We start from the raw sequence: 18145 nt of genomic DNA on the forward strand, positions 1-18145 counted from the left end.
GTCCCGCGGCCTCCGCCAATGGGGAGCGGGTATATTGGCAGGCGCTGCGAGGGCAGAAGCGCTGCTGGCAGCCGGTGCTGGAGAGGAGCGCGGCGGGGACAGGCGACCCCGGCCGGCATGGGCAGCAGCGAGAGCACCCATGGCGGCAGGAGGGTCTCCTTCGGGCTGGATGAGCGGCAGCAAGTCCAAGTGCTGCAGGGCATCAGGGTGAGGCGGCTCGGAGCTGTCGCGGGGCCGGRTGATGGAGGCGGGCAGGCTGCGGGGGCCGGGGGCGGAGGGAGCGGGGCTGAGGGAGGGTCTGACCGGGAGGTGCAGGGCTGGCAGGGGCGAGTGGGGGAAACCAGCGAGGAGGAGGGGAGGAAACCTGGAAGGCTGACGGAGCAGGGGGCTGGGGAAGTGGTGGGGCGACTGGTGAGCGGTGCGAACGAGGGCTGGGGGCCTGGGCACGGCTGTTGAGCGGGGACACACCGGCACTTCATCTCCACTGCCAAACCCTGCTCTCAGCCCTCTTTCTCTCCTCGCTGTTTAATGACCTCGTTTTGCCTCTGCCTTGTGCTTTGCAAGCAGTTTGATGCTAACGGCGCAGCACGGCTCTGAGGGCATCCAAGAGACCGCTCTGCCCTTGTTCAYGGTGCCAAGAGCCGGGCAAAACACCGCTGTGTGAGCAGCGGGGAGATAAGGGCGTGTGGAAATAGGGAGGTGCTAATGGGACGGGCAGTGGGAAACAGCTTCTTGACCTTCGGTCGGAAATTAACAAGCGTGCGTTGTGGAAACAAACCCTCCAGAGCGCTATCATTAAGGAATTTTTTTCCCCGTTAATATTTTTTGTTATTGTTTTTTACACGTTGAGTTTTTTTAATTACTACTATCATTTTTATTACTCTTGCTGCTTGATACTTTTATGTGATTTACCCCTAAAATCTGTGAGAAATGAACGTATAGACTGTGTTTTTGCTGTGGCTACTTATTTTTCATCCTATTTTGACTAATTATTTGACAAAAGCTAAGATTGTACCTRTCTTCTTGTTAAAACTGATTGATGGAGGTAAAATTGTCTTTGCTTMATTTCTCTTTGCAGGATATAGACAAAGATTTGTGTCTTTAAAATCAGGAATTKGTCATGATAACAACTTATAATTAAGAAGTTAAAAATGCTGTTAAGTTGGGTAGTAGTGGCATAGCTGAAAATATATCTTCTACTGGCAAGTCTAGGTGGKGGAGCAGCCCCACTTCATTTTGTTSTACAGCCAGACCCTCTGACCTTGGGAGGAGGACGGGGTCAATTTTAACAGTGATATGAGAAATCTTTTGGGCTGAATTGCCAGAAGACTTCAAGTTAACTYTTCTTTCTTTTTCATGGGTTTGAACCTGCGTCAGGGAGTGAGAGTGAAGTTGGGATTGCAGAAATGTTTGCAGCCCTTATGTAAATGAGAGGTGTSTGTGGCTGTTCTCTGTTACATGGGTTGCAGCATGTCTGCCWTGCTGATCTGGGTTAGCAAGCATGGGGCAAGAAGGGAAAAAGATKGATATATGGACTTAAAACCTGCTTAGTTCCTTTCCTTCCACTTCTGGTAAATCTCTCCCTATACAAAGGGTTGACTTGCTTAGGGTTGTTCTCCATCTTTGCTKGTGTTTGTGGAAGATTGTCTAGTGAAGTTTTTAGGGTCAGGCAGTAGATTGGAGGTTTTGTCACTTRCTGATAGGATATGGGTTTTAAAATATAAAGTGCTGACTGCCCGGGTTGGAGGTTCATTGCARTGAGGTAACTGGCAATACTTTTGTAGTATCCTGGGAATAAGGAACAGGAAGGTTCACAGTAAAAACACCAGAAACKGACTTGTTTAATGTCTTCCTTGGTTTTGTGTTTCAGCTCACTGACGATGTAGTGAGACGGATGAAAGAATCCTCTTCAAAGGACACCCAGAAATCRCCCCGTGCATCCGATGGCACAGCTCCATCTCCACTGGCTGCATCAGGGAAACCCAGACCTACAGGTACTGTCGGGGTAGTGCTGCCACTGCATGTGACAGAGGAYGCCTGTATTTTTCAGTTCTACCTCACTGTGAGAGGAGCTCTTTGATTAGCCTGTATCACTCTGTAYACATTTCTAGCATTTCTGATGAACGTGCAGTAAACAAGGTCTTTTGTCTTTCRTTTCTGGCAAGCTCCCTTGTGTGTTTCACATACACACGGAGTATATTGTGCATGGGTGAGGGAAATAGCATTTTCYATTCTTTGGAAAGAAGCTCATGGGGAAGGATAGTCTGTCCAGACACATATAGCTAAGTGGATGATGAAAACTTGGTTTCTGAATTTATCTTTCTTTATGAGTCAGAAAACKATTTGATTTTTATTGGTGCTCAAATATGCTTTGTTGATATATATCAGCAGTGTGGATTTATTTAAGGCACCCAGACTTGCATGAAGTTAGGGAGCCAGGCCTTTGCTTTTAGGGGTTTGTTTGCTGTCAGCCTATYTCTTTCTTGAATGTATGTTTAGCCTTATGGATGGCCTGAATTCCATCAGATAATTTCATCTCCACTTGTCGAATCCCCTGTAATTACAAGGAGAGCAGGAGGTCAAGGTGAAGACTTAGTGGAACTAGAGGAAGGAAATGGAAAGTAGGTCTACAACCTTGTTTGTGTTTCAGTATATATAAGAGTTTGAGGAGTTAATATCCTGACAAAGAAGTTTTCTGCAGCATGCTTTATCCAGTGTGCCTGATTGAAGATAATGCTGTTGGTGTCACTGTTTCATAAATTCAAATGCTATCCATCAAACTTACATTTTCTTAACTGTTTTTTTCTTGATGGATCATATGAAACTCTCCTAAAATTGTGATGTGATGAAGGACTATGACTAGTTGTCATGGGTTTTTCTTCTCCTTTCTAGGAATTCAGCCACCAAAGGCAAGTGACTCTGCTGGAGAACAGGARCTCTACAGGAGGTGAGGTGAAGTTCTTGAAAAAGATGGTAGTTGAGCTCATTTGGGAATATAACTATGTATGTATATGTCTGTGTTTTACTTCAGTCTGAGCAYAATGAGTGTGTGTTTGACARTGGCTGAAYGTGAGCCAGYGTGWGCCCAGGTGGCCAAGAAGGCCAGTGACATCCTGGCTGTGTCAGTAACAATAAGGCCAGCAGGATCAGGGCAGTGGCTGTCCCCCTGTACTGGCGCTGATGATGCCACTTCCCAAATCCTGGGTTCATTTTTGGGCCCCTCATGACAAGACACACATTGAGGGGCTGGAGTGTGTCCAGAGGAGSRCAGYGGAGCTGGGGAAGGGGCTGGAGCACAAAGTCTGGTGAGGAGCAGCTGAGGGAGCTGGGGCTGTTTAGSCTGGAGAAAAGGAGGGCTCAGGGAGGACCTTATGGCTCTACAACCCCTGAAAGGAGATTGTATCCAGATGGGGGTTGGGCTCTTCTCCCAGGTAAGAAATAATAGGACCTGAGGAAATGGCCTCAAACTGTGCAGGGGAGGCTTAGGTTAGGTGTGAGGGGAAATTTCTTCACTGAAACTCTTGTCRGACATTGGAACAGGCTGCCCAGGGAAGTGGTGAAATCACCATTCCTGAAAGTGTTCAAAAGGCTTGTGGATRTGGCACTTGGGAGCATGGTTTAGTGGTGAACATGGTGKCATTGRGTTAATSGTTGGAGTTGATCCTTTCCAACTTAACAATTCTGTGATTATGTTTTAATGCCTGAGAGTTCCCTTTGAAGCCTTTTTCAGCTCAGGGCTGAACWGCTTCTCTTAGTGCTGTTGCTGCATTCATTTTGTGCAATTTTTCCATCCTGTGGAAGAGCCAMAGAACAGCATTGTCAGCCAGGCTGACTCCTTTTATCGTTGTATGTCCCTTGATCTTTTCCAAATAGCATCTATTTGGGTAGCTAACTGCTTACTATTTTCACTGTTTTCRGGTGATAATTAAGTACTTAATAGAGCTAAATATAACTGAAGTATAAGCTTATGTGGTGCTATGCCTAATGTTGTTGCCAGAGCTGTTGGGCTTTTGAATTCCTGCTGATAATGGGAKTATGAGCAGATTTTGTGTCAAATAGATTCTGGATTTGTGTTTTGGCTCTAAACAGGGGTACAAGCCATGACCCGGATGCCAGAAATCTTCTGATAACCTTCTCTCTGCTTTTGTTGCTCATACAGGTATGAGCAAGAACAGGCATTGGTCCATGAGGAGTTGATCCAGCTGGCCAGAAGAGAAAGGGAAGCAGCCAGTGAGGCCAAGGAAAGGAAYAACATTAATGAGAAGAGGCAGAAAACAGCCCAGGTAGTGAGTAACAAACCCCTGCTATGTTTTCATGCAGGGCAGGCTAAAATAGCTCTGCTTGAGGGGATTCATTTAATGTCACTTGTGTGATGAACATAGAAAGTTGGGTTTAGGCTGAAACACTCCTCACCTCACTCATCACTTAACATTTGGCTCACAGTGCAGCTGCAAGCTCTACTTGCAGCATGTCACTCAGTGCTGCGAAGGCATGAACAATGGCTGTGCTGGGGACAGCTTCACCAGTAGCAGGGAATATGGTGTATGTATATGGGGTCCTTGTCTAGCTACAGAGAACTCTTTTCAGCTCTCAAGTGTATGAAATGAATGTTTCAATACATACAGGATCACATTCTGCTGACCTGATGTATCCTGAGATTTTGCTCTGTTTTTTCAAGGGTATAATTGTGCATTAATAATAAGTAATAATGTCTTTCTTTATTGGAGTCTTTCATGATGCTACTAACAAAAGAACTGTKACAAAACTGTCAAGTATTGTAACCTTTCAAGAGGTTTGGATTGATTTTTAGGGACTARGAAGCATAAACCCTTTTTGTACACACCACTGACTCCCAAACCAATTTGTTCTTGCCCAGCAGGCAGACATACTTTTGGTGACTTCTTGCTGCAGCTTTTACTATTAGTCAGGCACCTTGGTGTTGTTGAGATGACCCATTAGGTTGCTGTCATAGCAGTGCTGAGAAGTGCTGGAGGCAGAAGTACAGTGAGATGAGGCTGTGTAGAGCAAAAGGATTCTGTCAATCACTGTAGTACACTGGGATTGTCAGTGGAGCTTAATATTCACCTGGTACAATTTTATATTATTTTCTTTTACATAGTGCCATTCCTCTGGCAATGGTTGGTGTACTGTCTGTAAACAGTGCAGATTCTTACTGGAGCTGCCACTTTTTCCTGATCTGCAGTGGTGTCAGGATGTGACAGTGAGATGGGACCATATTTGCTGCAGTGAGATCAAATTGCCTATTCATTTGGACTGTGATGTTAAAACTTTGTTGAGAGAACTAGATCAAGAGTAATTCTCCTTACCTAGTAGATACTGAAAGGATGTTTTAGGGAAAGGACAGACTGGAGAATGGATAGTCTTTACTGTGGTCCTTCCATGTTACTGATCTGTATCTTAGTCAATCTGTGCTTGATTTAAACAAAGAATCCTTCTGAGCTTTGGGGTTTTTTTTTCCTGTATATTGAATGCATACAGACCTGGCTTACCCAGGCAAAATGTGAAGTATTTTGAGGTTGTAATATAAAGATTTTTTTTTTGGGACTGAATAAATAGAATTTATATAAGAATGGCTGCAGTGGTTCAAAGGAAAGGTCTTTATAGCTATTGTCCATCTCTGATAGTGATCCCTAGTAGCTGCTAATGGAGAGCATGTGAACAGAGCAGGTATATAACAGTATTTCCCATCTATATCCTTGCAAATTCTGCTGTTCTAAGACTTAAAGGCTTCAAAAGCAAGAGGTTGTATTCTCACTTCGGTGGTTAACAGCCTTTAAGGAAATGGTCTTCTGTGAATTGGTCTGTTTATTGTTTTGGACCTCACTGTTTTTTTTATTATTTTCCATAATAAAATTTATTTATGATTAGATTGGTGGGTGTCTGAGTTTGCTCTCCTAGGTGGATAGCTTATGAAGGGTTACTGTGTCACAGGAAATTTCCTCTGGGCAGATTGTATCCTAACCATGGGGTGTTGCATCATTGCTGGGCTTCATTGTAGTGATGTCTGAGGCAGGTGACTGCTGCTCCTCTGCATAGGGCATCTGGGTCAGCAGGTGCAGTATTAACCCTCTTTCCACTAGAAAGAGAATATTCTCTTTATCAATGCAGTTAACTGGCTTCTGTAAGAGGAAGGGGAAGAAGCTGTTGGATTTGTTGTCCAATGTAAAGGTGTGGTCTTGCTCAAAGTAGAGCCCTGCTCCTGCAATGAAGTGGAGAGTAATSCTGGAGAAATGTGACTAGCTGAGTCAAGCAATATTTGTGAAACGCAAAGAAGGCACCTCTAAATGAGTAGGGACCTGACTGCTTACACACAAGAGATGTTCTATTATATGAATTAGTTTCTAATTCTGTAGTGTTGCATATGCAGGCATTACATACTTGATGCTGTGTAAAAATCTGATCAGGGTCCCCTTGTGATAAATAGTGACCATGATGTGTTAGCTGAAAATGTGGTGCAAGAATGAGAAACTGTTAAATTTCATTGCTCTTTAACTATCTCTTGATCAGTGATAAATTTAGGATCCTTAAAAAAATGGGATAGTCTAGTCTGTCCTTGCAAAGATGAGGGCCGAGCAATTGTTTGTCAGCTTCTAGATATCTTCCTAAGCAGGAACTGTTTTGGCCAGACTTAAATTATTGGGATCCCTATCAGTCTTCCTTTATCTCAGCTACAGTTTCCTTGTGGGCATGGTTACCTTACTGTACTGAGTCCTACTCAAATCATATCTGTCCTTTGTCTTCTAGTACTGTTATCTTCTTTAATAAGGAATAAGGCTTGATAAGTTTCTTGATCTTATGTTCTTTAGCCCCAGCAAATGGGGCAAATACTGGGGGTGAGCTCATCCATCCCTTGTGTCAGCCTTCTCTTTCAGATAGAAGATAGTGTAACTCAAGGCACCTAATGGTAATCCAGGTGCAGGTAGCAATGGAAATTATCTGCTTACATTGATAAGGGAAAAACTTCCAGGGTTGTTTTGCTGCTATTGTGACCAATTAGGGAAGTGAGATTAAAAACGGGTCAATTCCCATGAGGGAAATAGCAAATGAATAATTTGCTTCTTAAGCAGCACTTAATTTGGTAAAAATTGAAAACCATGCCATATATAATTAGAAAGTTTTGTGTTATTTATTTCTTCAGTATTTGCAGTAAGATCTYGAGCTGCCCTGTGCCTTTAATATATCAATAGTTTAGTGATTAGTAGCCCTCTCTTGTGCTGTTGTTTCCAACAATGCTGGAACATTCTCCTTTAACCATACCACTTGTTATAAATCCAAGTACCATAGCTRTATTTTGAAGTGATTTCATTTTGATGAAAGCTGAACATTGCTTGTCATTTAATCTGTTCTTTATGATTTTCGCTCACTGACTTTTATTATTGGAAATATTGCTATAAGCACTTMAGTATTATATAGTGCACACGAAGAGAGGGTGGACTAGAATTAACCCCTGATAGAGAACTTGCTGTCAGCTTCTGGGGCCAGTTACTTGATTGTTTATGGGGCAAGATGCAGATTAAAACTTACTGTTATTTTATTGKKKTTTTTTGTGTTTTGTTTTGCCTTTTTTTCTTTTCTCMTTGAAGTGTACTGGTTTCAAGAGGGATTTAGCGTTAAGTACCTGGGTCCTGTTCTACATTTTTTTTTCTTGATCTTTCTTTTTCTTTTAATGAYTTTGAACAAGGTACTTAGCTTCTAGATACCTTAGGTTTTGAGTAAAACTCCTTACAGCTTTAGTTTAAGAAGCAAAACAGCTCTGTAAGTAATAGTGCAGCATTCACTTTCCTCTTTGAATGAATATGGCTTTTTGATTAACCCTGGGGACTGGCTCAAATGGAAGTAGTCTGCTAAGCTGCTGTAGAAGAACTCTCCCCAATTTGTATTAGAGATAAAATGTTTTGTTTGTTTGTACAGCGCTGCAGGATCATGGTGCTGACTGGACTCTTTGAATAATTTAATGCTGTGGGTACTTACAACACAACCAGGATTACATGTACAGTACTTCAGAGCAAGGCCTAGGGTGTTTAACTAATGCTGGTGGTGTGCCTTAAGTATAGTGTGAAATACCCAAGAATTAACATAGCTATCTTTAAATCCTTTTCTATTTCTAGCATGAAGAACTTGCAAAGTTGTCAGTCAAGTTAAATTGCTTCACTATGTTGTGAATAGTCTCACCCTTCCCCTATACCAGAAGTCTTTCTCTTTCATTTCCAATTAATCAAAACATGTTCTCTTAACTTCTCAATTCTTTTGGGTTTCTTTTCTTTTTTCCTCCTTCCTACCAATAAAGGAAACTTTGCAAACAAAGCTGMTCTTTTTCCTCCTTTTTGCTTTTGTAATCTCTGAAGGTTGAGCAGCATGTGCAGCATGTGCATTGGGAGCCTCTTGGAGCCAGTGACTCTGCCTGATGGTTTTTGCTGAAACCTTTAAGACAAATCAATGTGGAATGGGAATGGATAAAAGCAAAAGCAGGAGGGGGGGGGGAATAAAAGCGATTAAGCGAAGACATCTCATTACTACTCTAGAACGGGAGGATTATAACTTATAAAATAGGAGGATCTCATTTAGGGGCCATGTGCACTTGTGTTATCAGGACAGAGGGAGAGCAAATAGAATAAATGAAATTAATACTTTGAAAAGAAGCATTACCCGGATTTGAGAATTGAACTAATATGATTTGTGCAAAGCCCTGAAGTTCTTATCTCCCCATTTAATACCCCAAGGATAATGGCTTTGTCAGAGTTATTGACCAAAAGTCGTCRTCTTCCTTCTCACTTTGAAAGARTGAATTGTGAAATGGGGTGATGGTRGGACAGACTTTGCACTATGAYCAGCTGTTTCAGACAAGACTGACGGGCACTGGTTGCTGTGTGGAAACAGACTGGGCACAGAATTCCTAAATTGCTAAGAAAGTTTGGCCAGCTGTCCATGATGGACAGCCTGCAATTCCAAGTGTTCCTAATCAGGCCTGCTCACCTGGCAACMTTTGCATTCTGGTGGTTCCAGCATTGGGCTGTTGTGAGTAGCATGGCTGAAATTACAGGCACAGAAGGAAATACTGGTTGCTCCAGTAGCTGATTATAATTGGTCATTGGCTGTTGAATTCTTTCAGGTGATTTCTTGCCCACATATAATCTCTTTGTTTTTCAKAGCCTCTCATCTTCTTTTCTTAATTCAGGGAAGATGGGATGAAGGAAGAATGTATAATTGGGAATGCCTTTGATCAAGCAGTGGGTTTTGATAATAGTGTCACCTTGTGGATGTGGCATTCTGAGCACTTGGGCWTATTTTGGACACTTTCACCCTTGGTTTAGTGTGTATTAGGCTGCTGACATTTTAACTGATATGTTTTCTTCTCCATTTCAAAGAATGCAGAGGTAAAACTGCTTAAAATTGCTGAAAACAGCATAAACAGCCAATTCATAGATGGTTACAATGGRGGAGAATTTTGCTGTTAGGGATGATCAGATGTTTTCTTTTTCATTTTGTAGGGATGCCTTTGTAGGAATGATCYGATTGGCCCATTTGTGGAAAGTTTCCTTTATATTTCTGGTAATTGATAAAGCTTTAAGTGAGTCTTGTGGGGATTTTTTGCTGTGAATTGCCCACAGTGGTTGATCAGATGCAGCTGAACTGGTTCTGGAGATTGTTTTAGAAATGGCACTGAACATGATTTAGTTTGTTAAGGCTTTCATTTACTTTGTGATAAGCTGGAGATCAACTTCATCCTGCCTGATTAGCCATAGGTAAGCATTCCTAGATTAACTGAGGTTTTGTTGTGCATAATCTCCTATCATTGTGACAAGCTGGAGTGACCGGATGAGGCCCAGCAGTAGCATGCATGGTGTTTGTTGGAACTGTGACAGCATGGAGCCATCAGTGAGGTGACACTGCTGGTTTTGAGGTCAGGCCTCTATTGTCAAAACTTCTTTTTTTCCCCTCCCTGTTTATTTGAGTTGAYGTAATGAAAGGTATTGTCTCTTTGAGCTTTGCATTCTGGTTTGGAAACTGCTCACCTCAGGGACMGTATATTTGGTCCTGTCAGCTCTGYAGCTAAARCACASCACACCTGGCTTCCCTTTCTAAAGTTGTCAACCTGTGTGTGGGAAATAGGTTGGTTCTGAGAGGAGACACAGTTAAGGTATGAGGTTTGGTGTTTCCTGGCTTTTTATYTGCTGTAAATATTTCTTGACTGAAGTTTTTTATGGATGAGGCAGAAAACATTGAAWTCTGAAAGTATGGAGACTTGGACTCTTKTAAATAATTGTGCAAAATGAGTTGCATTTTTGTTGATGCTGCAGTTATTAGCATCAAGTGTTTACAAAATATGCCTTTTTTGGTTTAATTTTTATGTTGTCTTTAGAAAATGAGTGGCGTATTTAGTTATTAGAACCTTCATTCCTACCCACAGCATGGGTGGTACCAGTGAAGGTGTTTTGCTGTGGTTTGGCTCTTTGCAGAGCGTTCAGGTGCTATGTGTCAAACACCCAGACGCCCTCAGTGCTTGCAGAACCATGTAGGGTCCTGACTAGGTTAGCAGGAGTGGCAGTGTCTTGGGCTGGAAGTTGCAATGCRGTTGTTTTTGATTGCTCTCGCTATTTGACAGCTAATTCTTTCACTAATTGAAGAAAGCTGCCTTTAAATATGTTGATACAAATGGAAACATGTATTTTTAGGTTTTAGACTTAATGATTTGTTACCAAATGTTGCAAGCTATTGACAGGGGGATTTAAATAGCTTCACTCCTTGTTCCTTGTATCCCTCTCATTCTTGCTGTGTGAGCTTGCGATGCTTTTCCAGACTTTCCCCTGWTAAAAATGTATTAATGTTATTGGTCTGTTATTCTAAAGTCTATATATTCTGTTAGTGGCCTGTTATTCTACAGTCTCAGGCCAGAACATCCTTCCTTTCCCCTGCAATTGGGCTGCTCTTTGTCTGGTACCTTCTACTATAAATGTGGGTATATTTCTGCATAATGAAATTATGCAGTGAAAGAATTACTTTTTTTTTTTTTTTTTTAAATGAAACCATTAAAAAATTAAACATTTGCAGGATCCCAATAGAAAATAATCTTGGAGTGTTAAATGATGGACTTTGGAACTGTTTGCATTAAATTTAAGCTTCGCATGGTGAGGATCTACATGTCTTCTACCTCCAGCAAGCTAATAACTTCTGGTCTCTGGAGCATCAGTGAGGTCTAAATTTAACTAAAGTAATTTTGAGAATGTGCACTACAATAAAGGCAAAAAGTGAAAACAAAGCCAATGCAAAAGAGARCTTCCTCTTCTCTTGAGGGAAGAGAAGGTGTTATCTGGCTAAGGGTAAGATTCTGCCTATGTACTGCTTATTTTAGTGATACTGYTGCTATGATTTGTCAGACATTTATAGCATTTTTTTTTAACAACTTCCAATTTCTGCAGCTAGTCTTTTATCTCCTGACTGAAGGTTAATTTGTGTTTGGAGAGTTTTTGCAGATTTCAGCAGCTGATGGTCGTTTGAGCTCGTTTTTGTAGTCTCTTGWGCTGAGAGACCTTATCGTAAGGTTGGCCTTTTTTTAAATCCAACAGCTGCAACAAATTGAAGTTGTCTGTAGTGCTGCCTACTTCCCCTGTCTTGCCTTCAATTTTCCATGTCTGTATTTCACCTTTTTTTTTGTCTACCAAGTTTATGTACTCCACAGAATCTTCTTCAAGATTCATTTGTTCTGACTTAGGGTTMCTGTAAAGCCATTTCATTGTTTAATAGGTAAAAGATAATATTAGCCTTCATTTTCCCCTATTTATAACTACCAAGTAATCARTTCATAAAAAAATGGAGAATAATACATTGATATTTTTCTGTGAATGGTCCAGTGAAGCTAGTACTGCATCTTCTTATTTTACTGTTAGACTGCTGTGGAGTAGTGAAATTCTGCTCTGATTTAAAGCTCATATGGTGTGGCAGAAACAGCACAAGACAGGCCCAAARGTCATTCTCTATCTTAACTGTTCTGTGGATCACCACCTCCTCCATGCACTGTGGTGTCCCAGTTGGAATCACTGCATTCCACCCTTCATCCACATACAGTTTACCTTTCTCAAGCATACATAAGTTGCAGGTTATATTAGCAAGATTTTCATCTAGTAGGAAGATTTCTGATGGGCTGGAAGTTATCTGTGTGATAGCACCTGTCAGTGCACAGCACAACTGGGATGGGTATTCCAGTGAATTCCCATACACCAGCAGGTGTGGGCTGGTCAGGATTGTGTTTCCTCAAATACAGTGTCTTCCACAAGTCCCCATGCAAATGGCTTTGTTGGATCATACTAGTAGATGAAACCGAGTCTAAATGATATGGTCTGAATAATCAAAACAAAACTGATGTTATTTYTTTATTTCTCACCTTAAAGAAAAGTTAAAGTGAGCTGATACAAAGATGAAATTTCACTGAGGCTTTTTSCAGCTTGTTTATTCCCTCTGCTACAGTTGGGCATGCTCAAACCTACCCCAATTTGCTGATATTTATTTTAAGTCTTGCTTTCCTCTTTCTCTCTCCATCTTTTTACTTTCCCAAAGCTGCAGGATGGTTTGCTCCTGCTGCCTCTCCTCGTTGGTGGTGTTATCGGGCATGTGTGCAGYGGGTGAGATTGCAAACGCTGCTGTTCTCTGGGATTCTAAGCATCAGACAATGTTTTACACGGCGTCCCATTCTCTAGCTGGCTGGTTGGACATGATGTTGGTACCTTATCTTCASGCTGACACACACTGGACATTAATAGAAATACATTGCTGAGGCACATGTGTGGAATTTCAAGCAGGCTTTCTAGCTGTGCTTTAGATAGTCTATTGTGTGCTTAACCTCTTGGAAAAGGTTTTGATGAGAAACGCATGATGTTAACTCTTGGGCGGCTGGGTGGACTCTCTTAGAGTTCCTTATTATAGTCAGCATAATATCCTYCTAATTGAATGCTGCTTATCTGTTTTGGACTCTCAGCAGTTTTAAACCTATCTTTTTGTGGCAGTATTCCTGCTTCTTAATGCAAATTTTTAGGGAAGAAATAGCTGTGTTTTGCACATGAGGATGAGGCAGGAAATGTGTTGCTGCAGAGGGAACTGAGCTGCCAGCATGCTTGTGTAGCTTTGTCTMAAGTCTGTCCCTGTATTATTTTTGGCTCTCTGATTGCCATACATCAACTAAAAAAATGACCTGGGTGCAGCTGCTTCTGTTTGCCAGGAATTCTTTCTGCTTTTGGAGCACATCAGAATTTTTATCGTTTCCTTTGTACTGTATCTGTATACTTTCTCTGCTTGTTTGCTATGACCATCTGCAATTATCTATATTATTTATGAGTGCTGAGTAAAACATGATGGAAAGTAGCTTCTTAAAAGGGACTGTACTAAGGGAAAGGAAATGAGCTGATGACTTTGATTTTTAGACAATGAAAATAGAACACCTGCAAGCTTGTGAGGGAGGGAAGGAATTGGAGTTAGCTGGATTTCTTTTTCCTGTCTGTGCATTACATTTGGGGTTTAGCGCCTTTTTAGCCTTGAAGATTTTGTGATAATGGGCAAACTTGAAGGATGATACAGTAGGAATTGAGTAAAAATTGATCAAACAGACAGAGCAGGGCTATGTATAATTACTGTCCAAAAGAAAAAAGCTTGAAAAAAGTTTAATACTTACTTGAATAGAACATTAGACTAAGGATACATTTGTTAAATAACCAGTGCTCTTCCAATTAGGAATGAGAGCTTGCCAYGTACATTCACTGCATCTTCAGCCCACTGCTTTTGCCATGGAAAAAGTGGTTCACAGTCTGGCAGATGATTTCAAGCCYCTTTCTTTTTTCAAACGTACAGGCTCATGTCTCTTCTTTTCCCTTCTCCCTCCTCTGAGCAGAATGGATTTGTTCCTTGGTTCATCTTGCTGTAGCTGTAATTGGCACTGTCAAGCTGAAACTCTGACTGCCCCCCTCGGCTTCCGAACTCCCGAATACACAAAAGGTTTCTTATAAAAGCTGTTCTCTTCCCAGCTGAGGACCTGAGTAATTACTCATTTTTGTATTTTCATTTAATATGCTCTTCTAGTTTAACAGCTAAATGTGAAAGAAGGGGATTGAAAATAAAGATATGTTAAAAAATACCAAACCAAAACAACAAAACCCTCAAAACCAACAAATCACACAAAGCAGCACCCTACAAAAAAACCCAAACCAGAAAAACTCCCCCCAAAGCAACAACARTAACAACAATAATCACTATATCAGCTGAAAATAAGCTTTCATGTTTCTTAAACCCTTTTCTTTATTCTTTCAGGGTAAAAGAATTTTGTTTCAAGTACAAAACTTGAAGAAGTATGGGAGCTTTACACTGCAAAGCCAGCTATAATTTTCAAGATAATGTCAGTCCAGCATATAGTTTTCTATAATTTAAAAAGTTGTCTCYCCAGCTGCTATGCTGTTTCCTGTTCAAGACTCAGCATTTTGCAGTGTAATTTTTCAAAGCTTTGTGCTACTGAAGGTTATCATAGAATTCTGTTAAAAACCTGCTTGCCTGTGATTTCCTGTTAAACAGTGATCTGCTAAAAGAGGTGGTTCCCTGGTCAAGTAAGAATTTGATACCGTTCCTTTCCTGGAAACAGGRGTGGGATGAATCAACACCCTTTCCCACCTGATGGCTGTTCAGAAGCCGCCTCTTGGATCACTGCCCTTGTTCCAAATTGTGCTGAATTTCTAAATGCAACCTTGAAGCTATTGCCAACCACTTGCATTTTCTAGTTTTTAGACTAGTTTAGAARAAGTTCATCAAATTTCATGCATCTGGGGTAAAAATAAGAGTTTTCATTGTAAACAGTCTCAGTTTGTGGGGACCATGAGCTGTACTTCTGTTCTGATAATGTCATCCTGCCATAGCAGGCTTTTTTTCAGAGCTTAATAAGGAATATGGTAAAGTACCTGGAGGGAAAGGAGCTCTAATGGTCTTAGCTGCTATTCTCCTCTGTGTAGATGGGACTAATGTGGTTGATAAATACTTCACTGCCTCAGGCCTTGCAAGTGCAGGCTGCTCCCTAAGGAAAGAAAGTAGCTCAAGGCGTACCATGGGWGTTCTTCAGGTGGGATTGAACCAACTCGACAGAGGAGATTTCCTCCAGTGTAGGAGAAATTTTACCCCCCTTAATTTCTGTGTTTTACTGAAAAGTATTTTAGTGAGCAGGTAATGGTAGATGATAGGTTTTTCTGACCATATGCACATGCAAGCTTAGGAAAAAATTTACCTTGTTGTTTGTTTATCTGTTTAGGAGTTATTTCTTGTACAGAAATCAGATGTATGTCTTACTGGGCATTCTAAAACTGCAGCAAAAGTTCACATATTTAGAAGGAGTAATGAACTTCCATAATCAAACTCRTTTCCTCTAGCTGCTTGTTGCCCAGCAGATGTTGCTGTTGAGCTTGGTTAAGCCTCATTGTGCAGCTCCTGAAGTCATCTGCCTATTTTAAGAGCTGTGATGCAGAGTGATTGGGAGCTAAGTTTSCTCCTTGATAATTCATGTAATCTACTGGTAAGTCAATATGCTGTCCAGAAGCTTAAGGTACGTCTTGTGCGGGCGTGTGTGTAAATAAATAAATGATATTAGAATGTCYTTTTTGACTCATGAATTATGTTTTTCACTTCATTATTGACTCTCAATTCTTATGAAACCTTTCTGCTTTCATTAGCAAAGCAGTTTTGATAGCTTGATTATTATAATTATTTTTTAGGAAGGGTGTTTTTGGCTTTCAAGTGAGCCTTTAAAATGCAATGGTGCAAAGGGAGTCTGATAAACAATCCATAAACAGCATATCCTCATTAACATCCTTTTGAATTTAGGATCTGGGAAAATCTATCACTGGCCTCATGCAGAACCTGGGAGATGAATTATGTTTCTTATTTGGGGTCAAATCCACTGCTTAGTCCAGCAGTTGCTCTATGTATCCATCTTGCAGTCTCTGTGCTCTGCTTTGCAATTCTTTGGGATGTGATTCTTGTTCTAAGACCCTTATTTTGGAATGAAAATGTTTTTAATCTTGGTTGCATGCCAGCGATGATGCCTTCACTGAGTTGATGCTTTTTTCCAGCAATGTCGAGAGCACTTGGAAAGCAGCAGTGAGTGTTTCCTGAAGGTGGCACTGAAGGGACACCATTGAAAGCTCCTTTCCAGGGGTGGAGCAGTAACTGCTGAGCCCTCAAATTGCTTGCATACCAATGAAATGTCTCAAAGTTTTTGCTTATTTGTTTTCATTCTGACTCTAGGTTCTCCAGGAGTTACCCTAATACTTTTCAGGATGRGTTTACACCAAGTTTTTGAAGTTTATTGGTTTCTATAGMAATTGTAGAATCACAGAATGGTTTGGGCTGGAAGAGACCCTAAGGATCATCTGGTTTCCATCCCCCTGCCATGGGCAGGGATGCCATTCTCTAGATCAGGTTTCTCAGGACCTGGCCTTGAACACTTCCAARCATGGRGCTTCTRCAGCTTCTCTGGACAACCTGTTGCAGTGCTTCACCACTCTGAGTAATGAATTTCTCCCTAATACCTAATCTAGACCTGCCCTCTTTCAAGTTAAAAATGTTGCCCCTTGTCGTCATTTGGAGTCGTGATGCTACTGTGTACTGACATAATTTACAAACTGCTTCTGTCTTTTATTTTCTGACCATGGTGCCTTGAGGCTCACTTTTGTGCTTAATGCACAGATCTAGAACTTGTGATGCTGCTGTGGGTCCAGGCTGCAGAGGGGAGAACAATATTGTGAAGACAGTGCAGGTTTATGAAACAAATGGTGTGGTACGTTCTCAGGCACATCAGATTTGTCTTTGTTTTTCAACTTTCTGGTTGTTTTCTAGTAGTGTTTCTTGGAAGAGGAGATAACAGCTGCTGAGAGCAAGYTTGGTTTTGGAAGTGGTGGAGGAGAGTGGCAGATGCTGCCCTAATGATGTCTCATGCTTGCTRTCAAAGCAGAGATCATTGCCTCCATTCCTCAGATCCTCTTTAGGATTCCCTGATTTGACCTACACCCTAGCTTTCTAATGAGATACTGCCTCCAAAGCCAGCACTGTAAAAATTTCCTTTTACATCTGTGTCTCTTTGGCTTTGACTCTCTGCAGTCAGACTTTGTAGATTGAGAAGACCAATAGTGGAAAAAAAAAAAAAGTAGTTTTTCTCAGCAGAAGTTTGAAATGTATCTGCAGTGCTTTTGTAAAGGTAGTATTTCAGGTCAGTMTTTACTGATATGGTAAGTTTCTGACTGATTTGAGTAATTTGGAGCTTAAAACATAAAGCTGATCTGGCTGGTCTTGGCTAAAATGAATTATTGCTTTTAGYGCAGAATCTTCTCTTGAGAGAGGAGTTGCTGGTTGACTGGAATTCCTGCAGATTCTTAGGCAGGAGATTTGTATCTTTTCATCTGTTTTCAAGAAGGAGAAACAAGTTATAGAAACCACTTAAAGGTTCAGTTAAGATTTATTCTGGCTGCATAACTGCCTCCCATAATAACTTTAATATGCATCATCCTGAAACTCCTAATTGGCCGTGGTGTTGGCAGGGCTTTCAGACCCAGCAGAATCTCCAATGTTCAGCATCTTTTAGGAAGGATTGTAGCCAGAGAAGCACAAAAGATGAAATGGCTGCCTTRTAAATTCTGACTGACCTTGCGAGTCCTTGTTTTAACAAGCAGGAGGATGCTGTTGAAGCCGTCTAGATGACACCAGTGGTGGGAGTTGTGTGTAGGTGGGCAATTGGTGAGGCAAGAGAAGGGGATGGGSAAAGGCCTTGTGGGTTTGGTGGGAGGAGATGGTTTCACTGTGGGCCCTGTACCTACTTAATATTGTTTCTGTTGTTGGTTGGAGTCTTGTCTGTACTGACACAGATTAATTTTTTGTCTTTGGTGGGTGCTTGTGGGGTTGGGCTGTGAAATCCTGTGGTTTGAACTARCCCGCTTTCTCGGAGCTGGTTTCTTTATTTAAGAAATTACCCCAGTCAGTTGTTCCTCTCTGCTTAGTGACTGGCTCGTCCCTGTGTGGGTGCTCATCAGACGTATCAGAGCCTGTCTCACTGGGAAGGTTGAAATTTTCCTCAGCTTCTCCTCTTGTACCTCCCCTTTTACCTGGGTGG

The 18145-nt window shown here is 41.4% G+C and overlaps 1 protein-coding gene across 4 annotated transcripts in view; it reads left to right on the plus strand.

Annotated features, from left to right (window-relative positions):
• Window positions 1-3: 3 nt before the first annotated feature.
• CHCHD6 (coiled-coil-helix-coiled-coil-helix domain containing 6) overlaps window positions 4-18145 on the plus strand; it is a 109255-nt gene continuing 91113 nt past the window's right edge. The window contains exons 1-4 of one of the 4 annotated variants that reach the window (XM_057390259.1): window positions 4-207; window positions 1871-1994; window positions 2893-2947; window positions 4160-4286. In XM_057390259.1, coding sequence (XP_057246242.1) covers window positions 19-207; window positions 1871-1994; window positions 2893-2947; window positions 4160-4286 — 495 coding nt within the window. In that variant the 5' untranslated portion in view covers window positions 4-18. The remainder of the gene's footprint in view (window positions 208-1870; window positions 1995-2892; window positions 2948-4159; window positions 4287-18145) is intronic. The other 3 variants (XM_057390260.1, XM_057390261.1, XM_057390262.1) reach the window with 3 other exon arrangements.

Source organism: Malurus melanocephalus, unplaced genomic scaffold (assembly GCF_030028575.1).
Source record: "Malurus melanocephalus ecotype Western Australia unplaced genomic scaffold, MMel_1.1 scaffold_24, whole genome shotgun sequence".
Taxonomy (NCBI): domain Eukaryota; kingdom Metazoa; phylum Chordata; class Aves; order Passeriformes; family Maluridae; genus Malurus; species Malurus melanocephalus.